Raw genomic sequence first — 24,393 nt, 5'->3', positions numbered from 1 at the left:
GACTGCGGCGCACGGCCATTTTTCGTTTGCGCGGCGAAAGCAAAACCGAAACCACAAATTTAAAAAAGCCGTTTCGCTACATCCTTCTTTGCTAAACTGGCTGAAATTCTGGCGTTGTCCCACTAAGGGCTGAGAGGAGCGAATACAGAGGTGTTGAAATTGAGAGAAATACAAAGCGTTCTACAAGTCTTTTGCTTTTCAGCCAGTACACTAAAAAAAAAATGGCCATATATCTGAAAGCGTCTACGTTGAGTATGTTTGCGCATTGCTCTCTCCACAAATATGCAGTGTCTTGCTGTTGTGTCGTTGTTTCAAGTGTTTTCTGTTTTTCTAGGCCTCGGTTTAAAAAAGATATTTTTTCCATTGAGCAAAGGGTTAGTGAATTGGTCCACGATTGCTAAGCCGGCAACGGCGCACGTGGCACTGTCCAAATATGTTAAACTTGTTTCAACTTGTTGTGAATGAGATTGTGTTTACACAATATGCTTTACGTAAAACAAAACAGGCCTCTTCTTTGACTAACTTTTGCGGGGCTACGCCATTAAACTGTCAACCAATCAGCACATGTGATAACGCACATTCCCGACTGGATAATAAGTGAAATCACTTGTTCTGAATGTAAAACACCATTTGCTTCTTTAACTTTTCTTATAACGTCCTTTTTCCCAGAAGAAAAAAATTATCAAAATACTTTGTTTCTTTCTGCAGCAAATGAACCTTTTTTCTCTTCAGCTATGTTATGATGCGGTGGAAATCAAGTTTGCTTAACACCCGTGTACTTAGATTTAGGTGCACGTTAAATAACCCCAGGTGTTCAAAATATTCGGAGTCCTCCACAGCGGCGTGCCTCATAATCAGAAAGTGGTTTGGCACGTAAAACCTTATAATTTAATTTATTTAATTTGGTCAATTTGTTAACTCGTCATCGCCAGTTCGAATGGACGAAGTGTGGATTAGTAGAAATGCAGGCGTTTCTCGGATGCACAGTAATTTTAAAAAAAAATCAGTCCTTTTTCGAGTGCACGTCGAAAGTGTCGTATTGTTCATTCCAGCTATCGGTGTCAGCTGCATTCAGTTTTTTATATGAACGCTATCAAGAAACAGCACCTTGCAGTAGGCATGTAAGCAAATACATTTTTTTTTACATGTAGAGAGGTAGAAAAACTCGGCCGGAATAGTGCGTAAATTTCGAAGCGACATCTTGAACACATCGGGGCCAGGAATTTCTACCCTGTTGCACGTTGCATCTCTCGCGTCGATGCCGCTATCAGACATATCACCGAATCTACCAGCAGCTATCGTGCCAATGACCCTCAAGCCTTGATACCGGCGTAGCCATCGAGGCCGCTGTTTCTTCTCGTTGTGCCATATTACGCTTTTCGAGAAGACGTTCCGGAATCCCACGTTGCGCCGACTTGTGATGACACGAATGCCCTGACGCGTGGAGCGCGGGGATACTTTTGCTTGTATTGTGTTATTCATTGCTCCCCTGCTTGACATGAATTTATGCTTGAGACAGGCAAAAGAATGAAGCAAGACAACAGAAAATGTCAAACGAAGCTGGATTGACTTAAAAATGAAATCTTTATACCTATTTAAATGGCGTGTCCACCTCGCCGACAAGAGACATCGGCGGCGGCGCGTCGACGTCTCGGCGCACACCACTGTTCAAGGTGGTAGGAGGCACGTACCCAGGATTCTTTTTTTTCCGGTGTTGGGGGGGGTGAGGCAACCTAAGGAAACTTTTCTATGCAAATGGGGGGGGGGGGACCTTTAATAGTGCAAATGTGACTAATGCCCACCGTTCGCCGTAAAGACGCGCAAATCCGCAAAAGAGAAATGAAAGGAATTGGAGGACACTTGAGCATCGCATTTAAGAGTGGAACGCGATAGCGTTCAAAGACCCCTTACTACTTTTCATGCTTCGCCGCAACTGCAGCTTATGTTACCGTAACGTTTACCGGGAAACGCTGGCTGCGAGCGCTATGCAGGAAGGCGAGCTTCCTGGCAGAAACGCGGCCTCTTGCGTGGGTCTATCTCCGGTTATTGTTCGCACTCCTAATATTTCAGTCTGAGAAGAGTTAAGATAAAGGAAATACACTGTCTGTGTTGTTTTTTTTTGTCAATACATTTGTTTGTCGTCTGCCGTTCTCAAAATTCTGAGGAATTACTTTGTGAGGAATGAAAGACAAGTTATGAGAAAATTTGGTGGCGTGCGTGGTTCGGAATTTGGTTCGAAACTCCTTTTGCAGAGGCAACGTCCGACGCAGGACGCCGGATTTTCGGCGACGCGGGCTGCTTAGCGCTATCGCGTTAATAAGGGGTGTCTCACAGGTGCGCCTGTGAGATACGCGTCTCCTTTACTTGGCAACCAAAGCACCACAGCAAATGGAATCGCGCAGGGAAGAAGCGCACGAAGGGCACTACCGAGTACTAGTCAACAAACGAAAGTGTAAAACAAAGATTTCTAGTACCATTTCTTTTTAATTAGCTCTGGAAGAATTATAGAGAAACGTATATTTGCGGAACAATGACATTTTTTTTTGTATCCCTAGTTTAATGCTCTACCAAGTGCTAAAACGGACTCCTATTTTATTAGGGAAGTTACGTAACGATGCGTGGTCACCAATCCCGTACAACCGCGTAGAGTGCAGGACGCCGCGGTTCTAGACGTACTGCGTCCACCACTGAAGGTTAGAAAAACACCCACATAAGCACAACTGAGAAGCGGCTTCTTCAGGTGGCTCCAGTGATAACTGTAGAAGCGTCATTTCTTAAAGCAAAATTCAGGCCACAAATCGAAATTGTGCTTCCAACAGTCACTATAATTTAACTTTCTCTTTAAAATGCAACAAATTTCATTCAAATCGTCCAAGGGTTATCTGAGAAAAGCGTATTTGCGTTTTGCATGTATTTGAGTAAGCCGCATCGGAGTTTGGCCCGAGCTAAAGCTTCCTCTTAATATGGCTACACTGTACATAATATGCGTAGTTTTGCATGCGCACGTTTACAACGCTACTCTGAAAGTTTAAGTGTTAAAGAGCAAGTAATGGGGAAAGGGCAATCACGGAAGAAAGATGTAAACAAGACAAGCCCCCCAAATAATTTAGTTTTGCATGAGCGTCCGTGTCAACCTGCGTATGTCTGTCGCACGCCGACCAAGCTAACGCAAGAAGTAACATAGCATAGTGTGGGTATAGATAGGCCAGTTGGTGACTCATTATATACTTCATGATTCATGATGAGTTGGTGATTCATGTGCTTCCCACAGCCTGTAGCGCTAGTTAATCGCATCGTTGCGACAAAAGCCACTCCTATGTTTCGCGCTTCATTTTAACGACCTAAAAAATAATGCGACAACATGTAATAGTACTGGTAGTGACAAATGGAAAAATTAGTTCGGTGCAAACGCATGAGGTAAAGGCAAGCTCATCAGCCATGTTATGTGTCCCTGTCCTTGGAGTTGCCCATTAATTCGGCCTCCGTTTTAGATGGGCCAGCTTTCTGTTTGGCTCATTAGGCAGAAGGACCGCCTAGGGAAGTCGTTGGTTCCGTGTTTGATCGCAGAGCCGGGACGAATTTTTTTTTAACTGCAAAGCTGTTTTTTGGAGCAATCAGTTTCCTTCCTAGTTTCGTCGTACATATGCATGGAGGAATTATTTTCCTACCATGGATAGTGGAATACGTAGCAGAGGCATTCGCAGGCAGTTTTCGTTGCAGTACGAAAGATTGGACAGAGAGACCGATGTCGTTTATGAATAAATACTAAAAACATGTACGATGTTTATTACAAATATTTACAAAAGTGCAAAAGCGAGATGTGACGTCACGACAGCGGCTTGTAAACAGTGGAATCTCTCTCAAAGAAATCTGAAATAAAAAGGAAAAAAAATGACTTTAGGGTATTTTTAAACAGACACATTAAAAAGATTCTACAGACATTTTCTCTTCGCTTGAATGAAGTAGAGAAAATTGCTCTAAATGCTCATTTTAGAAGGATGCACAATCGAGCACTGAATATTATGGCCTCTGGGTCAATGATAGCAGTCTGACAAACATCTGACAACCCTCGATGCAGTATTCTCTGAGGGTTAGTAGCTCTCATATGACAGCTCTTTCATCTAAATGGCAGCAATTGTTATTAGGCTTGTCCAAAATTTAAATTACTACCCAATTTATCCTTTATAGGAACCTGGCAACTTTCCCGGTCACTACTGACCTTCTCATGTAGCAAGGTGAAGTACATGGTTCTATTCTAAGACAAATTTTACAGATGTATATAGTCGATGGCTGCAATAGAATAGCTGTCGATTACAAAATATATTTTCTCATATCTTAATGTGCACTGGAGTAACTTCTTGAAATTAGGTAGGCTTTAAGTAATACGTATATTCATTGTGCATAGCTTGATTCAAGAAACATTTCCTGCATTTAGCTAGGCACACCTTTCATTATTTTATGAGTTAATATCAAACGACTTACTCAGATGCTTCTGGATGAGAGTCTTCAGATTCCTCTTCTGGTTCTGGTTCGATGATGGAGGGTGGCGGCTCCGGAATGGCTCCAATGAACTGAAAGTATTACAAAATACACAAAATGTAAATCTTCCGGCATCGAATGCAGTTCTTCACTTGTGCAGTGCCTCAGAAGAAGGTACACTACCCACTTAGAATGCAGTGAGTGAACTTGTAAGTTTTCTTTATTCTAGCTGAATAGCATTCAACTCGCCGACTGAATGAAGTTGCATTATAAGCCACAGTGTTGTCAGTGCATAGCAAAATACACTATGGTAGCATGCCATTTAGTTACACCATGATCTTATTATTTACAAAGCTTTTTGTTTCTCAAGAGAAGTGAAAGTAGGTTTATTGACTTTCTGTTTCGTAGTGCTAAAGATGTACCAAAGATCTTGATGTCATCTGAATAACATGTTCGAAGCGGTTTCACAATCTCTCTCAGACTAAACAACATGACTGAATATTAAGGTCGGAATACTACTTATGAATCTTTAGGAGTTTCAGTCAATAAAAGGGTGATTTTAATTTCTGCAAAGTGGACTTTTATTTTCAATTCATCATCTCTCAAGCTTGTTTATGAAGCGGTATAAATGTCACAATCAAGGTACCTCAAATGGATGTGCTAAACTCCCGTAATTTTATAGTCAGATTTTAAATGACCGTTCGGTTCGTATTTGGTCATAGTGACCATTTCCATTTCTTCTCCTTATCACCTCTGCCTCAGCTTGTGGGCAGCAACAGAAAGGGAATTCTATGTTTACTACCTTTGCGAGGACGCAAATGCTACATAGATTCGTGTATAAATTAAGCTCATATGTTCAACATGACTTTGCCAGTCCACTTCTTTTCATCTCCCTTAGTGTTTAAGCCGTTCCGAACGGAGGGGCAGGAGAGGTCATTACGCTTGGAGATGCGGCATTATAAACATATCTTTTGCTAAAGTTGTTCTTTCAACGTTGTTATTTATTCCTCGTTAAGTTATTGTTTAATAGTTGAAAATGTTACAATTTCGCGTTTTTTCTCCTACCGTAAACAAAAGCGAAGTTGGGACATTGTTTCAGAGCACTGTATATGACTTGGCTGTTCCTACCTTGTTCGGATGTTGTGCTGCCTGAACAGCGTCGAAGACGGATGGGAAGAAAGCGTCTGAGCCGAGGAATTCCACTGCATCCGCCTTGCGCAGGAAGTCGAAGACGTTGTCTGCAGAGGAAAACAAAGTGCGCGACGGTTTCAACCAAAGAGAACGGCTAGAAAGCTTGGAATGACCAAACAGCAGTTCATGCGACACCATGTGCACATACGACGTTTCGACTTAAAGTGGACGACAAGGCTGTTGCATGACGCAAAGGTGCATCACATGCGGTGTGGTTTACTAGTAAAAGTAAGACACAGTTATTCAATCCAAAGTGCATTCAACCTTTCGACGATTTCACATAAAAACCGCTCAATGTGAAGCCTTAACACAAGTTGGTAAACACAATCAGGCAACGCTTTATATCAAATGTAAGCTGCAAATAACGCTGCAATAATAGCTCCGTGTTCATTATAACAGTGGACTACAGTGCACATACGAGGGTTCGAGCCCATCGATGATTACACAGCACTTGTGAGCCCAAGTATATGAACACACGAGAGGCCGTCTTTAGACCCTTAGCATCTTTACCTTTTAGGCCCCACCATGGCTGCGTTATTGGTTTGGGAAATAACATAAATTCTCATTTATGAAGTAAAGTTCTGATTCTAGGTGCTCTACTATGACTATGTTGGTGTGACTCACTTTTACTTCTCTCTAAAGTACAGCGCGACATGAGTAAATGTCGCCTGCGCTTGCCTTTAACTACAGCGGTCGTGAGTTTTATTCGAATCCTTGTATTGGTATTAAAGCTTTCTGCCTACACCTTCTCAACTGCTCAACATAGAGGCATACCTCGAAGGCTGTTATGGTTACTCAACAAGCTGTCAACAAAGCCGCGGCCTATTCGGAAAAGTCGTCATCCATATTTCTTCAAAAAAAAAGAGAAAAACAGAGAAACAAGGAAAGGAAGGATCACCATTAAGCTTTTTGAGCTTCCAGACAACACGAATTGCTGTTTAGAATTGCTGGATAGAGTGAACGTAATAATAATAAATTTCCTTGCCTATTATGTGAAACAGAGACCATCATCGAAAACTGCACCCAACTGTCAAAACTCATGCTCGAGCCCACCCCTTTGGGCTCAGCGTAGGAGTGGAGCTTCAGTCCTTTCAGCATTTCAGGGATTAATCTCTCCTTTTAGTGATTGGCACGCTTTGATTGAAGTGTACGCTTGAAAGAACATCCTCATTGGCCTAGCGCGGAATAAAGTTGTGCCTGGGTTTTGTTTGTACCTTTCTATGGTTAACGAACACATCTTGTTTATAAAATATTTATGGTATGCGCGTTCATTACAAAATAAATATAATTGCGCTGTTCTCACACCTCGTTCTCAACTTATCGCAAGAGGGTGTGACTCCGTGAGTTACTAAAAATCAGCGCTAAAACTCAGGATTGCAAAGGAGCTCGATAAAACTGGAAATTTGGTAGTTGGTTTACAGTAAGCATGATGGAAGTGCTGCCTTGTATGTGTCCCTTTTTGGCTCTAGTGTGCAGTTTTCTCACCTTACTTCCGACAAGCTAAGGAACTGGCAAAGAATAGTGACGGGCCCACATTATACGTATAACATCTACAGTACTGCGGTATTGATTCACGGCTTGGCTTTAACATTTTATGCTTTTTAATCGCTTAAAATCCGGCTGGCAGTTACAATGTCACAGCCATAGTACACCGCCTCTCCCATTGCCTTCCTCACAATTTCATTATTACGGCACTGTGAAACAAAAATCAAACTTCTTGTATTCGCATGAGGTGCCGCAACGCATGACGTTGGACTGAAACCACACATAAGTATGGCGGCCAGTCTCATGTAGATTGTGTAGATACTTCAACAGCGACTTATGAATTGTATTGTGCAGCGTTCACGCCATCGTTCATATTCTGCAGGTTGGCTACCCCTAAATTTACGCGTAAAAGAGCAATTTCGCAGTCATTGTTCCACGGCACTTCAAAAGTAGGTAATTAACACACTGTTCTTCCTTTTCGCACCATATATTCGTAAAAAGATTGCCAATTCAGCTGCAAATTTTGTTATAGTATTATTATTTTTATATATATTCTCCTTTTTCAACCCCCAGTGTATGGCTGTCCGACGCATGTTCGTCTGGTTGACCTCCCCACCTTTCCTACCCTTGCTTTCTCTCTTTCGGTTGCTATTTTTGTGCTCTCATGTCCGGGAAATATTTTTATGTGCCAGAAGAGTCTATTATAGACGAGCTAATAAACACAGCATGATAAATGGGCTTACCAGAGCATGCAGCAATGAAGAGCTTGACATCAACGGAGTCGTAATCTCTTTTAAGCTGAAAAGGAAAAAGAAAAGACAGCGTAAGTCGCAGTATGGTAGCAGTCTCATTTTCGCTGCAAATATATGTATCGAACATACTTGCAGGCAAACTATTCACTTATGGTAATCTTCTGAAATTGACTTCTTCCTGGTTACAATATCAGCATTTCCATATACACCAAAGATAGTTTCTCTGAATAATCAACCATACTGAATTTTCTATACACCTTTTCTTGACTTTCTTATATGCAGGCTTTGTCAGAAATTGGGAAGCGAGAAATTGTAATAACTTTTTGCGTGCATATGAACTTACTTTTCAAAAAGGCTGTAAAGGTCAGTCTGCAAGAGATACCCCTATCCATGGCCTGCGCATCTTGCTTGGTTCATCGTCCTGATTTTTTCCTGACCACTCGTATATAGTATCTTTATTTTTCTGCATAAAACGCAGTACTTTTTTTATCACTTGATTTCCTGTAACTACAAACATTCCCAGAGCAGGACGTCTGCGAAAGAATCTTTACAGCTTACATCTCCCGCCTGTCTTCGCGGATATGCTTGTCTGTCTTCCTTACACGAGATCTACCCCAAGCTGATCCTGCGCGACGACCTTACCCTCAGTGCGTCGTACATTTCATCACTTTTCGATCGTACACAAAACGTGGAAGCTTTGCCATGCCAAACGAAAACACAGTCTCAATGATTTACTGCACGATCTCCCCATGACAGGAACCAGCTTTCCGAATCACTGACATCGGCTGTTGCTGACCACGGTTTTGCGTTATCGCTCATAGTACGGATTGGCGCATAACTAAAAAAAAAAGACTATCAGTATCCTTGTCTGTTAGAGCTTGTTAGTCGTTATAATTTATCACATTACTCATTCTTGTCTTTATATTGACCCGCACAAGTGACGTAATCGCAATGGCGTTGTGCTGCAAAACCTGAAGGTGCGGGAGCATGCCCCGACCGCGACACCCGCATCTTGATGAGGGCGAAAGCAAAAAAAAAAAATATCTTCCGTGTATCTTGCATAGGGCGTACGTTAAATTAGCCCATGTAGTGAAAAACCGTACCTCATAATCATATTGTGGTTCTGGGACGTAAAATTTCAGAATTTAGCTTTTGCCCATGTATTTCTCTATCCGTGTATCGATCAGTAGAACTCGTTAAACCATCTGATTATTGTTTGCAGGTATTTGAGACTCCCCTCTTTAATATATCTGGAGTAGCGGGTTGAACTGGGGGCTGGGTGGTACATATAATAACTTGATGATAGCATCGCTCAAAACTGGACAATGACAAGAGTATCGTGAATTCAAGTTGATGTTTCGGCCCCACATTTGTCTCCCGTCGCCATCGTCTCGTATTTAGCGCTGCGACGACAATATACTGCTGTCACTCAGGGTAGCACAAACAAATAAATAGCTAAATGAAGTATTGATGCTTCGCCGCTGAAGAATCGCAGTTCTTTCTTTTTTTATTTCCTCACCGATTTGAGAAGGGCGATGCTCGATCCATCCATGAAGGAGACGCGCGAGAAGTCGAGGATGATGTGGGTGGGCAGAGCGAGCATCTCGGTGACGCAGCTGTTGCTCGACTTCAACGAGCAGAGGTCCGCGGCGACGCTGCAGTTCAGCGAGGCGTTCTTGGACTCGGCGCCCAGCATCGGTGAGTCCTGCATCGAACGAACGCACACAGAGACCGCGACAACATTAGTAAATCTGACCAGTGGAATGAAAAAAAAAAACAACGCAGTTGCGTTCAGTACGTACAGTCTTGTACATTTGTTTCAGACGTTATACGTTCCACGAAAGTACAGTGATGGCGAGGACCAAGAAAAAGACCGCGCGAAGGGGCGTGGTAAGCTAGGGATGCAAATTTCTGCTGTTCGCACTGGCTGAAGTGTGTTGATAGTGTCTTCTAAACGTTCGGGTCTCGTTCAAAATGGGGGATCTTTAATTTGAAATCACATTTTTTTTCTCGGAAAACGACCAAGAAGCGATGTTACAAGATGCGGCTGGAAACCAGAACGTAGTCCAATTCCGTTTCACATTTCCTCAGCATATGTTTATATCTTAGTGTCATACTAGGCGCAAACAAAGGCGTTCAATTTTATTTTGTAATGCAGATAGTTCACGGAGCAGAGGTGGGCTGAGAGTGTGACAGAGCTATGCGAGCCTCCTTGGAGTCGACACGCCTGAAACCCCCATCTCAGACGCAGCGTTTCGATAGATGTAGATTTGCGGGAAGAATTCCCCTTGCCTGTCTTATGCGTCAGCCAATCGCTTGACAATGTCGTTTTTGAAAAAGCTGCCACGTTTGTGACAAAGTACGTGACAATGAACGTGGTACAGAATCTCACCTTGACTAGGTTGGCGAGGTTGCATGTGGATCCCTTTTGGGCTCGTTTCCGGGCTTTCAAAATGTCTCTGATGAGAGAAAAACGCCAGGTGTCACAACATTTCCACTTACTGGAAAACTATTACGAACGCGGCTGCGAGAAAAAAGAAAGTAAAGCCGCAGCAGCAAAAGGTATGTGATACGTGGAACCCGGCGCTGTCGTTTCTTAATATATATTTTATTTAGTTTTACTGCTAAACTGCTATATATAACTTGCACTTTTTATGAAAGCAAGATAGCAAAATATACACAGAACACAGGCTACCTGGTGCCCGGAGTTCTTGCTTGATATGTTCCATTCAATATTATTTCCGAACTCCACTTGCTAGTATGCGTTTAACTCTTAATAAACGCCAAGTGACTTTCTTATGAATTAGCCTAATGACCTTTTCTAACGCGTTCAAATGATTCTGAAGTGCATGATATTTCTAATAATACCTATGAATTTTCATTACTGGATAAAAAATAGCACCATAATGCCCGATTGATAAGTTTACGCGAGGAGAGGTTTTTGTCGGGCAAGTTTATATAAAGACGGTAAATCGATATTGTTTTTCATTTGTAAGTCAGCGATATGCCGGCATTGCTTTCTTGTCGCGTTCCTTGTTTTAAGATTTATTCATACATACAATGTCTTGTTTACAAGGCCCATAATTTTTCTGGATGTCAGAGATAGCGCCCTTCGGTTAGTTAGGTAGAGTGGAAGATTTTTCTCCAGTCTTTATTTTGGCAGCAACCGGAGCCAGTATCTCCTCATGAACAAAAGCTAGACTTAAGCAATCAGTATATTAGATACGCTCAAAAATTATTTACCCAAAATTTTGCTGAAAACATTTAATACGACGAATACAACTGATTGCGAGGACTACAAAGCTTAAACCCAATGGCGATTCTAAGGTACAGCTTCAAATGATTGCTACTCAGAATAAGTACGTTACGTTATTCTCACCTGACAGTGAAGCCGATTTTTTTGTTGAGTTGTTCCTTGAAGTATTCCGTGTTGGCAAAATGAACAGGTCCACCGAAATGGAAGATCTTGATCTTCGGAATCTCGTCGACCTGCACATAACACCAAATTTTTAGACATCGATTGGAGCAAATTTCCATCTAACATTCCGACCACTATGAAAATAATGCGGCAGTGTATTAATTCGATTTTTGTGGCACTAAATTCTGAGATATGGCTCTGTGAGCCACATCGTACATCGATGATTCAGGACCGCGCATAAGCATGCGTCCTTTGGAGTCATAGCCTAAGGACATAGACAGCACAGACCCTTTGAAGTGAATTGCTCATATACGAAAAACAACTCCGGTGCCATTTATGATTGAATGTTATTTTGAGATTCTCTTAAAATACAGAAAAATATTTGCGAAGATTGGCACGCTGTACGTCATTTGCTATGTGTGCCCATTTTTGTTGCTACTCAATCTACAATTGTGCAAATAAAGTCGTACCATTTGGTACTTCTTGATGGGCACGAAGAACTCAGTGTCAGCCACGGAACCAAGCAGGAAAGTCTTTGGCCTGTTGGAAAGAACGATAATTCCCACCTATAGCAAAACATTGCTGCTGAAGTCAGTTGCGTCAAGCTTTGGTGTGACGAGGTAAATGAGCAACTGGATTACCATAAGCAACTATTATGCAATTTTTCTCTTTTGTATTGCTGGGTGCCATAGTCAGTTCAACAAACATGTCGCATGAAGCTTCGTTTTACGGATTGAGGTTATCGTTCTCATGTAATTACAAGTAGTTAAACACTGCATTCCTACGCAGAGGAAATGATATATGGGAAACCCGGAATAAACTATGCAGACCAAAGAATGTTCATTACTCCATCCTGTACTTTCGAAAAATAATGATCGCCAACAACGCCGCCAAAGAACGAACTAAACAGAGGCGCTTGGCCTGTTTAGTAAGTCCTACCTCGGCCTTTCTCTCCTAGTTTGCGTTCGCTGATTTTAATCTGTTCACTATAAATCATTTGGGCCAACAATCTTTCTTTCATGAATATCAACCCCGGGGTGTTTCGAGATATGTTCGTTACCTAAAATTGAACTGCGCACTTCCCGTATGATGACCTTCCAAGAACTCGGTGCCAGGTGCATCATTACAAACCGGTGAAGGTGCTTATGCTGTGCTTCAGCTAAGTACGGTGAAGGAAGCATTGCGACAAAGTGACTTTGCAGCATCAGCTGCGAAGTGATTCTGAAACGCTCACCTCTGGATCTTGTAGATGAGAGTGAGCAGAGAGAAGCCAACGCCAATGGCGAGTCCAGTGATGACGTCGAAGATGACGGTGGCACCGAATGATACCATCCACACTTGCTGTAAAATGCAAGGGGGAACATTAATTGCTAAAATTGGTTTTCACACCTAATTTCATACATTTCTTTATCTGAATAAGGATTGCTCCTTACAGTTGCTGCTAATAAATCCAATTGATGGAACAAGAAAACTCGCTGGTAGCTAACGTTTCAACAAACGGATTTCTCGCAACCTTGGTTCCAGTGATACTCTTTGTTCTACCACTGTCGATCACTTGAAACCCCTGTCCTGTTGTTAGATTTTTGTCTTGTTTGGACTCGTTTACAACCATCTGACGCTATAGAATCTTTCCATTTGCAAGGATCAAATGATTTATGGTTTTGCATGCACTGATTTCGAACTTTCTTGCAAATAATTGAATTGGAGGAATTCTTTCAGGACAAAGCCATTTATGTCATGCTTTGCATATTTTCTCTTGCGGTTAAATTTGTAGAATGCAAAAGCACCGAGGCGGGCACTTACTCCGTCAATCTTCGAAATATCCCAGTAGCGCTTAAAGTCTTGCACTTGCATAACAATTTTCTTCAGCGATGTTACAATGATTGCCGCCAAGACACACTGAAACGAAATAAACAAAATGTTTGTTAGATATTGTTCTATCTGAAGCCTTATCATTAGATCCTACTGACACAGGTATAGGAAGAGAATAGGAGATCACCAGGGCTTTAGGACGTGTTAGGCGCGCGCAATTACAACACACGAGAAAAACACATGCACTATCACGAAGAGACGCTGAGCAACACTAGTCATGGTAGGCTAAGTGACATGACGTCGTTTCTCCTGAATTAGGGCTAAGCAATTTTCATACAATGCACCCAAATGTTGTTAGCACAATGAAATCTGTCAGGTTGGTCACAGAATGAAGTAGCTACGTTAGACTACGGATATCTGGCATATAAGTAGTTTATGTACAGATTAAAACAGTGTGCAGTGCTCTTTATTATAGGTGCTTTCATTTAATGATTCAATAGGAAGGTTTATTGCCACAAATTCATGTGCCGGTTAGATGCTGCTGTGGAGGTTGTCTGTCAACCTTTATCGCCTGATGCCTCTCATGTGTATCGGTGGAATGTGTTAAGAGCATTTTGCATTCCCGGCCCCATCGAATTGTGCCTGACGCCGCCTCAAATCGATCCAGCGACCTCATAATCACTCTCAGAAATTTAGAGCCACTTAGTTACCATGGTGACTTTTCAATTGCTCATAAGATCCGGCTGACACCTCCGTGCATACCATGCAAGCAACAAAGGTGGATTTGTAGGCTTCGTTGGTATGTTTTCTTAATACATGTGAGCCCAGAAAAATACGCCACAAAAGGAACGGTTATCCCACAAATGTAGAAAGTAAATTTTAACAAACCAGAAATGTCAAGAAACAATGAGAATGAAGAAACCTTGAAATTAGTAGCAAGATACTCACTATGGGCAACTCCTCCAAGTAGTGACCCAGGAAGAGAACCATCAGGACAATGATGGCGATGTTCACCACACTCACAATCTGTTTAAGGACGAGATAACATATGCGAGGCAATTACCTAAACACGCTTTCTTATACAAATAGCACACATTACAATGCAACAGACCAGAAATATAGAATATGAATGTTTCACGAAATAGGTGGTCGCTTCAGTTGCGATAGGTAGTCACTTCAGTTCAAGATAAGCTGGGTTGTATTGTTGGTGATGTAACAATCAAGTGTAGGAAGCATTATCTTTTTTTCTTCCTCAGTGGGGCACCTTTACGTGAAGGAAGATGCAAAATCGCTCGGCTCACCTGAGTCTTGCCACCGGCGCCCTCTTGTACGGCACTGCGAGGCACCGATGCCGCGATTGGGAAGCAGGAGAAGAACGATGAGAACACGTGACTCGCTCCAAGGGCGAGGAACTCCTGTTGCGGGAGCAAAAATACAATGAGAAGTGTGTATGTCATCTTGATTTAAGACAACTTACAAACGCGTAAAATATACTTGGATGCCGACATAGGGTGAAATTAAAGAGAAAACGCCAGCCATTTGAGAGTTTGAGCATATTATACGCGACTTCGTAAGATGACTTTAATTACGATATCAAGATATACCACGCGTTTGCACTGGTTAGTGAAGCCTCATGTCTGAAGGCTCTTATGGGTAACATGTGCTTACTATATGTGCGCTTATCTGACGTTTTATTTGTGAAAGCAACCCAGTGAGCATTCACAACGGTAATCGTGGATGTCATCTGGCCATGTTTGTCACAATGGCATAGTCGTGACAGGTCGCATTGGTCGAAGTGACCGGTCTGCGAGAGTGGGTCACTGACAAATTGATCTATTTTACGACTGCCTTCAAAAAAATATTTGATAAATCAACGAACAAGAAGCGAATGTGGATTGGGAAATACGAAATAAAATAAATTGTTGCATGTGGAATGCACCGGTGAGATAAAATAAAAATTGAAGAAGCATTATCGCAACACTAGACTGATAGGTGACTTCTGGTTATTATACGTGGCTAAATTGAGAAATGTCTAGGTTAGGCTGAGCATGGTCTGATGAAATATTTTTACCAGACCGAGTAATAAGGTTTACGAAAGAGCGATTCTAGCCAAAATAAAAGAAAAAAAAGTTAGATAAGGTGCTATATCGACAATGAATATTTGCGAAACTACAGATACATAGCCACAAAAGGGTGCGTGGATATCCACAAGTTGTTGCCGTAAGAAGCTCTGAGCACAAACTACAGGGCGTGCTTTTTTTTTAAGAAATCAAACTCCAAGTTGGCACGCACCTGATTAGCGTCAACAGCATAGCCGTGCTTCTGACCAAAGATTCTCCCCAGCGAGAGAGTGATGGCGAAGCTGACGATGGCCAAAGCAAAAGACTCGGGTAGGATGCTTGCGATGAGGTGCGTGTTGAAGCTGGGAAGTGTGGGCTCGGGCAACCTGCGAAACAACGAGCGCGACATTGCGATAACTCGAAACACGTAACGACGAATGTTAAGTGCTTCTTATGTTTTTGCCAAAAGAAACAAACAAGCAAGAGCTTGAGAGTTGCGCAGTCATGGCCATGTCGTTTGACGCCCATGACAGTGTCCACGTTACCAATATTTCGACATTGAGGATGGACTGTCCGTCTCCAAAGCGATTTTAAGCAGTACGGACTCAATATGGGAATGGCCAGGCATGCTATAGTCAGCGGTGGGCATACCGCGACAACATGCACAGTAGCTTGGTTTTTTTTTTCAATAAAAACTGCATGTTTGTATAAATAAGGTAATAAGGTGCCTCGACAATATGGTCAGTATGGTAATGAGGCTTCCTTAGAGCTGACTACAGTGTCGCCATGGAACGGTAAGGGAAATGATATTCATTATGCTTGATGAGTAATCATTGGGAAGTTGGCATACCTTTTTTGCGACAGTTTTTGTTGTACGTACTGGTGTTAATAAAGTTGCGGTGCCTCTCATTCGTTAAATTTATACTTTTTCTGTCAATTCAATTTGCGAAAATTTCCTCTTGAGGTTAAATACATTTCCCTGCGCTTGTAGACAAACAAGCAAACCGCAAGCACGTCCAAAGAATAATTTTGTGGGAATACCTTTACGTTCTCTGAATTTGATGAAAAGACAGCTACTTCTTAAATTCATCAAGGTGTATATTTCTCTCGCTTACGGACGTATACGTGTATGATAAAATGCACAATTTTTTCTAGCGCTTTCGATATGCGGAAAAATTATTGATGCGGCTCGAACCCTTGCGTTAACAAAACAGATCTACCAGCGCTAAGAGAGTGCGCGTGAGGATACACTGATCTTAAAATTGAAATGACTTTGCTGACAGCTTACTTTTCAGGAATGGTGCCAACAACTTCGACGCCATAGTTTTCTCTGAGCTTCAGGTAGTGGGATCCAACTGTGAAGAGTACCACCTTAAAACAAGAAAAAAAAAGACAAAGAAACAAACGCCTCAGGTAACTCCATTTTTGTATAGTTCAAAGCATGCGCACTAACAAAAGTAAAAAAAATTAATGACACACACCAACCAATGCGTACGAGATTACGTGATAGAAGCTACTAAGCTCTTGAATAGTTCGGAACGCTGATAGAAATTATCAAAGCAAATAGAACGTTATTCTGATGTGACAAACAAATGTACAAAAATGCTTTCCACCGCATACTACGGCGGTACGGCGACATTATGTTAATTAGGCGTACGAGCGCATCACGCTAATTAGTTCAGCCAGAAACCAGTGAAATAGATTTATGGAGATCAACCAAGTCATATGTCCGCAACAGCATGCGACCTCGCAAGGTTTTTCTATGCAGGCATCCCGTGCACAACAGCTGCAATCATAAATCGCGCATGTGGGGGGAAAGCTCACATTCGTTGTCGTTGCACACTTTTACCTTGAAGTCAAATCCTCGTTTTTGGCGCAGTTTTTTTTCTCTTTCCTGCATCCGGTAAAACAAACACGTCATACCGCAGGAAGTATGCAGGCTGGCCTTTATTTTTTTTCGACAGTGAAAAGTGTCTGCTTCTAAGATGAATGACGAGTCGTTTGAATTGAAATGGTTAAGCGGTCCCAATTAAAAGAAGTTATAGTACGCCCAAAAACACAATCTATTAAAATGTAAGGCCAACTGAGAGGCCCCGATCGGTCGTTATGCCTGCGCTATTACCAACGCAGCTGCGTTAACAACTTAAGAGGCAACGGTTTTGTCTCGTTCGTTTATCGCCTTTTGTACGGTGCGAATCGGAATAAACGTATTTGTACCACGGGTAAACATTCGAACACTGAGGCCGTTATTTGTGATTTCCTATTCAATAGGCCTAACAGCCGCGTCTACTTACGACGGTGAGTTCGATGGGTAGCGGGATTCCGAGCCTGCGGATAACGGGAGGATCGAGGAACAGCTTGACCACCATGATGACCACAATGGCGACGAACGCCACGAGTGTCGTCTGCCACGCAACCTCGTGGATATGCTCGAAGAAGGCGTACAACGTCTGGGAATAAATAAACAGAGAAGGTTCAAGAGAAACTCGGCACATATTCTCACGCTGCACTTTGGTAGCGTATTCTCCGCGGGACAATAAGGCACCGCAGTATGAAGCAACGTTTCATTTTAATAATTGATTCGAGCGTGTCGTGTTTTCATGCTCCTAAAGAAGCCTCAAGAAAACAGGCAGCGCCGTGTACAATCGCAAGCTTTGTGACAGTAAACAGGGGACCGCGTGCTGACTGGTACAGGCAGAGCACTCTGGCGAGCGGGGGGAACACTGTTGGTAGTTTCGTAGGTTTAGCGGATTGTGCTCGCGAGTCGCCCGATGCCGTCTGCTGACAGACCGTAAGCCGATGCGGTAGCACTTTGGTCTACACGTCTGCAGCAAAAGTACACGCACCAGACATTCAGCGGTAAACTCGATTTTCTACTGCGCCTGCGAATGTGTCTTAGCAGTCCCAACTAGGCATTGCGTGCTTTCTAGTGGACTGGACAATTTCTGGTTGGGTGTCCGAATTACGGGGAAATTAGTTGTTTTTCCGGCGAGCCTGTGGTCCGTGTACTTTTGCTCATGGGTCTATCTGCATTTCCAGGTACCACACGGCAGCGGCAGCAGCAGCGCAAGCGTGATTAGGGAGTGCGTCCGCGAATTCTATAAACTGCAAGAAATATCCGGCTGTGCCGTGACATGCGCTCCCATGTGTGCTGTTGTAAAGCTTGACACTGTATAGGACAACGTAGCTGCATGCAGTGCTTGTATGTTATGCATAGCTCTTTCAGAGCTGAGGCTCTGGCAAAGCGCCTACGGCAAAGGTAACGATCGAGTGATGCGCTCCGCTGATCGCCTGTTTAGCGAAGCCGCCTGAATAAGGATATCATGATCTCATTAGTGGCAAGACGATGGCCTAGCTGTCTTTTCTCCGACACACACAGGCCGTTTCTCCTTCCTTAATGGCTCACGAAACCAATGGCTTTGGCTTGTGGGCATGAGTTTTACGGAAAGAGCATCGTTCACCTTAAAAGAAGTGGCACAAAACAAGACGACACACATGACTAGTAGGCAGGACGGGTGCCACAAACAACTTCTTGTTATGGCACCTGTCGAGTCGTTTATTCTTATGCGCCAGCTTCATCTGCGCCACCTTACAAGATAGACGCGTTCTAATTAGGCCGACAGTTAGCCCCTGTACTCAGAGCATCGTTCCCTAGCATGGGGACTGACAAACTCAAAAAAAGAGACACACTGGAAGCGTCCCGTGACAAAGATGGAACGAATCTTGACTGGACGAGCTCACCTTGTATATGGTGAACATCCCGCTCATGTGGGGCACGTGGTTCCCGAAGATGGAGCCCAGCTGGCTGATGACCACCTGCACGGCCACGCCCGTGGCGAAGCCGTTTACCATCTGCTCCGAGAGGAACACGTTGAGCGTGCCCAGGCTTAGGAAGCCGAACACCAACTGGAAATAAACGTCATGCAACGGAAGGAGAAAATGTTAATAAAGCAAAAAGTTTGTAACTCGGCATTGGACTGTTACAGGCCAATACCAACAAAATGACGGGCTGCGTGAAAAGCCGCCTAAAAGTAATAAAAGAAATCAGCAAATACATTTTTCTGCCGATAGTGTATATGTATAGGAGACTTCAGGTAAAAATATTGCGTTCCTTCTAATAGGACTGAATGCACGACAAAAAGATCCCAAAATAGACGTTTTAGGCGAAAACTCAAAAGAAAGTTGTCATTGGCGCTTGCCGAAAGTGATGCAGGACCAAGAATTCGCAGCGCTTGTGTGTAGCCTCCGAGATCAGGCGGCTGCCCGGGGCACACTAAAAAATCGTGGAGGCGACGTTCTCGGACTTAAGTCCTATCCACTAATCTCCAGGTCCACGCGTCATATGCGTAGGTGACGGCTAAGGGACGCTAATTGGAAAATAGGCAAAAACGGGTCCTGTAGCTTTACCAAGATTGATTCGATAGTATACGCCGTTTATTTGCAACCTCTCTGGCCAGAGTTAACTTGTGTTGCAGTTGGTCTTTTGTGGGCACCTGACTCACCTGTATAATGCCAATGGTGAAGCATAGTGCAGAGGTGACTTGCGTCACTGTGTATTGTCCTGCGTGCGTGCCGTTGTGTATGCCAACCATGGGGTGATGACCACCGGTGTCACCAGAGATGAGTTCTCGAACAATGCCACCCGTCATCATAGACATGATAGCATCGGCACCTACGGATGAGAGCAATGGGCTTTGCATTTGCTACCACACGTCATCCTTCTTCTAGTTTCCAACCGCAGTGCAATACAAACGATAGTTTAGATAACATCATGGAAAACACACAATATTATTTATGGTAAAATATAAAAACTTTCCGAATGTTTCTGGACAAATACAACTACAAAAAAAATGAATAAGAGAAACACAGTTAAATTCATCTGGAGCCGAATTTATAAAGCTGTTTGCTTGTGTAGGTGCTTTTTCTCCGTCGGCTGAATACCTTCGCTAATATTATTTCCAGCACCGCGATTGAATCGCACGAATAGTCCTACTGTGTTAGAACATGATTAAGAACATGGGGTCTGATTAGCAATGCGTGAGAAGAAAAGGCATCCGTTCTAATTAACATTTCGAAAAGCTGTTTGATTTATTTAAGCCAAATCCCGTTGTTGGAATTCATGGCTCCTGGCTAAGACTATTCATGCTAGCTCAGTGTCAATCACTCTAAGTGCCAGTCTTCCGGCGACATTTTTTGTGTTCTTTGGGATGAGGGGTGAACTTGAAAGGCTGACTCGATATTATGCATTAAGAAAATTTGCAGTTCCACCGCAAAGGCGAAGCATCGTTTGCGATAGCAAATTAGAATATGGCTGACGAAGTAAGGATAGTAGATTTATCGGCCGTATAAACTTGTAAACATTCGCTTACCAACTAAATTATCTATGATAGAATGCGTAAGCGTGACTCACCGAGGACGTAGAAAGAAGCGGACACATGGAGACAGCGCTGTCTTTGTGTGTCTGTTTCTTTCTACGTCTTTGTTTAGTCGCGCTTACACATTCTATCAGGGATTCAAACCAACTAGCCCGTCAACGTGTTTTAACTAAATTAACCAGCACGGTGTCACGCGCGCGCAGCTAAACACGAACACAGATCTCTCGATGACAGCGGAAATTGTCTGTGAAAACGCTGGACCTAGGAATCGCGGCAGCAGCCGCGAGCCACTTGACCTCCGTGCATCAGTCGCTTCAACGCGTGCGAAACGTCGAAAGCACAGCGCATACGAAGCTACCGGCACTACGGGCACTCTACAAATATCGGAGATCGCTTTGAAGATGAGGTTCGCGCGGGCGTGCACTTTAGCAACGTCTCAGACCGCTTTCAAGACACACGAGCGCCGGTAACGCGTCCCTACGGCGTCCGCCAAAGGCGTCTACTACGGCGTCCGCGATTCGCGAGGACAACGCCGTAGTAGAGGCCGCGGTTGTGTCCGCTCTGTACCGAGCGGCGGGCGAGGAGGACATCGAGGAACCGTAGCAGCCGCTGCAGCAGAACGCCCCTCCTCCCTCGCCCGACACCCTCTCGCCTAGCGCGCCACAGGAGAGGGCGCGCACCCGGGCCGCGTTCCTCGCTCGCGCACGCGAGATTAAACCGCATACGCCGGCTCACCCCCACGCGCTTTCACTCATAGAGAACCTCACGGCGACGCCAACGGCGACTGCACAAATCCACCTGGAGTGTCCATATAATTGCTATCGCAATAAAAGCGTTACTCCACGGCATGTACGCATGATAAGTGTAGATAGGCATGTTTGTGTAAATAGCTTGTCTATAGACGGGCCTAGTATAATTATAGCTAAATTTGGCAGACTGAATCGCCAATCGTACGCCCGGCTCAGTAGCTACAATATCAGTAGGTATCTTTGTAACGCTTCGGCACGCTGCGAAATCTGTAAGAACCCGTTCGTGCGGAAATATAAACATTGATTATATGCATTTCACGGACGAAGAGCTTGGCAAACAGTTAAAGACAAGCGTCATTTACTCACCGACAGATGCTTGCCTGACAGTACCCATAATGATGTAAATCATCATCGGGAACATCGCGTTGTACAGGGCGAAAACAGGAGGCACGGAGGCGAGAAGTGTGTAACCCAAACCTGCAAACAGGCGGAGAAGCGAGCACATTAGCACATTTGGCAAGTCATGCGCGATTATTTTACTGGGCAAATGGTAGGAAAAAGATTTAATGCGCTTGCTTGCTCAAGTGCGTTGAGTCACATGTTTATGAACATGGCAAAAAAAAAATACCACAGGCGCGTTTCATTATGAAAATGATCACGTTGCGTATATTTACGTCAAGAAAATGCACAGCCATTGCATATGAGGTTATCAAAAGTTGTTTTACGTTACCTTTCCTTCCATGTCTTGAAGCGTGAAACGAAACAATTGGTCGACTGTAAACATTTGCTTGGCTTCTGAATAATCAATAAAAATTTTAATGTGGTCCCGAGAAGTTCTTTCAGTTTCCGGAATAACAGAATTCAACCATGTACGAAAGCGAAAGGTTCACAATATCAATAAATCACTGAAGAATACGTCATTCGCAGTGACTAGGAAACCGTTCCCAACGTTCCGATAGCACATGTCAATCAAATAAAAGTTTGCTGCATGTAAGTTGCAGATCCCTTATAATTGGAGCGGAGTGCATTAAGGCTCGTCTACAGTGTTTTGGGTGCACTTTAAAGGCGTAGTGACATAATAACTCAAACTTTTCATTTTTTACCGTAAATTATGGTCCGGGGCGTCTCCAGCATAGAAAAAGTACTCACAAGCTTGAAAGGGCCCAAATAATTTAATGCCGTAGCTTTTCAGCAACCAGTATATGTTTGGTTAATACGATATCGGTGAAGTCCTGATGTAGAAGGTGGTCACGCGAGAGCGGGACATCGCGGCGTTTTGACACTTGCTCTAGATGTATCGGCACATCTATGTTGCTACAACGACCCTCACAAGGAGTAGCTGCACATAAGACGATGGAGCGGGGCGCAATTAGTGTCAAAACGTCACAACGTTCTGCTCCCATGTGACCACCTTCTGTGTAATGACGTCACGATACAGTAACTTCTTGGTATACGAGAAGCAAAAATGTGGTTCGCAGGAAAACTTATAATACATTGTTTAGGGTGCTCCGAGGCTTTCTAGTATTTGTGTGGGGTCCAAGACTTTCATGTAAAGCAAAAAAAAAAAACAAGTCGAATATGTTGTGTGAGTATATACTGATTAAAAAATCCCCAGTTCCTCGAAATTAATTTAGAGCCCGCCACTATGGCGTGCCTCCAAATCAGATCGTGGTTCTGGCAATTAAAGCCACCGAATTCAATTTAACATAAAAACTGTTTTTACGAAATCGAAAGTTTTGGTCGTAAATCAAGTTCAAGTAAACTGTTTATTTAGCTGGATGTCTGTTTCTTTGAGTCATATGACATTGCAATGACAAATTATAAACTTATTTCGGCGTTATTGTGACAAGGCCTTTCAAACCTGCTTTCAGGCAGCCGTGGGTTAGAAAAGTCATATTATTTTTTTTATTAACTTAAGGACGCCAAAGAACACCTGTCGACTGCAAGTGTCCACACATCGGTAGCATATACACACGCTAACAATTTCATCGCTGCACTTTCGAAATATATGCGTGACGTTCTTATCTACTAAGTTCAACTTTAATTTTCCAATGAAAATGGTTTAGAATGACAGACGCGTCCGTGGGATATAAAACGAGCGCATTTATTGAGAAACACGCCGATGCTGTTCTTGCCGTAGAATATTGCTTGCAAGTTTCTCGGTTGAAGCTTCTTAATTTATTTATAGCTCTCCGCAAACAATGACGTTTTCCTGGCAATATGAGCAACACAGTGTGTAACCATGTCGTTTCTCCACAAGCGGGAACATTGTTTTCCGGCGTAATTAATACTATGAAAACGAATGACAGTAACTTAAGACATTTAAACTGGCGAATGCGAGCACGTGCCGAGGACGCGGCTTGCACAATTTGCGGCAGAACTATTTTTAAAATTTTTCTATTGCATAATTCTTTTTTTTTTTTTTTTGCTCTATGTTCTCTTCAGGTGAAATGTAAAGTCGGTCGACAAACCGTGGAATACCAAACAAGACTGAAAATATGAATGACAAGCTGAGGTGACAGCGAGTATGAAATATCTTCGACCGGCAGAGGTCACAGAGGAAGCACTGTACTACAGACCGCAAGATTAGGTAGCATTTTTTGCAAAACATGTCATGTTCCGTCCGTTAAACGGACAAAACGAGGGACCCCGCTTGACGCAACTGTCAATCTGTGCCAGCATGGAAAGTTTACAGAACAGATTCCCGGAGAGCCGCAGAAATGACGCGACAAGTCCCGCTAAGCTAAGCAAAGGATCTGTAAGGCTGTGTCACGGTTCTGCTATGCGTGGCCGAAAAAGGTGAAATGTTTATAGTTTGCAAACTGCTTCATCAAGTTGACGCCTAACTGTGAAGTCCCGTTTAACCGTGGTCGAACACTGTGGCTGACTTCAAGCCTCCAGATTAGGGGAATTATCTCTCTAGTTTGTATTTATATCCAGTTTTTACGCGTTGTCTTCTTTTCTCACACATGATCGGTGGAGTATTCGTTGGTTCTGATATCATGAGAAAGCTTGGTTGGCGTTTCCATGATTTCCTGTGTTGTTACAGGCATCGGCGAATGAAGCATGTTG

The 24,393-nt window shown here is 43.2% G+C and overlaps 1 protein-coding gene across 7 annotated transcripts in view; it reads right to left on the bottom strand.

Annotated features, from left to right (window-relative positions):
* Positions 1–3,748: 3,748 nt before the first annotated feature.
* Positions 3,749–24,393, bottom strand: part of LOC142563855 (prestin-like) — a 275,908-nt gene continuing 255,263 nt past the window's right edge. For all 7 annotated transcript variants that reach the window (XM_075674524.1, XM_075674525.1, XM_075674527.1 and 4 more), the window contains 18 exons: positions 21,688–21,798; positions 19,700–19,869; positions 18,939–19,103; positions 17,492–17,647; positions 16,486–16,568; positions 15,430–15,583; positions 14,439–14,552; positions 14,086–14,163; positions 13,129–13,224; positions 12,560–12,666; positions 11,796–11,865; positions 11,287–11,396; positions 10,300–10,366; positions 9,427–9,612; positions 7,899–7,953; positions 5,608–5,717; positions 4,483–4,571; positions 3,749–3,870 (listed from right to left, as the gene is read on the bottom strand). In XM_075674524.1, coding sequence (XP_075530639.1) covers positions 3,861–3,870; positions 4,483–4,571; positions 5,608–5,717; positions 7,899–7,953; positions 9,427–9,612; positions 10,300–10,366; positions 11,287–11,396; positions 11,796–11,865; positions 12,560–12,666; positions 13,129–13,224; positions 14,086–14,163; positions 14,439–14,552; positions 15,430–15,583; positions 16,486–16,568; positions 17,492–17,647; positions 18,939–19,103; positions 19,700–19,869; positions 21,688–21,798 — 1,931 coding nt within the window. In that variant the 3' untranslated portion in view covers positions 3,749–3,860. The remainder of the gene's footprint in view (positions 3,871–4,482; positions 4,572–5,607; positions 5,718–7,898; positions 7,954–9,426; positions 9,613–10,299; positions 10,367–11,286; positions 11,397–11,795; positions 11,866–12,559; positions 12,667–13,128; positions 13,225–14,085; positions 14,164–14,438; positions 14,553–15,429; positions 15,584–16,485; positions 16,569–17,491; positions 17,648–18,938; positions 19,104–19,699; positions 19,870–21,687; positions 21,799–24,393) is intronic.

Source organism: Dermacentor variabilis, chromosome 11 (assembly GCF_050947875.1).
Source record: "Dermacentor variabilis isolate Ectoservices chromosome 11, ASM5094787v1, whole genome shotgun sequence".
NCBI classification, from domain to species: domain Eukaryota; kingdom Metazoa; phylum Arthropoda; class Arachnida; order Ixodida; family Ixodidae; genus Dermacentor; species Dermacentor variabilis.
This window is presented reverse-complemented; position numbering and strand designations above follow the sequence as displayed.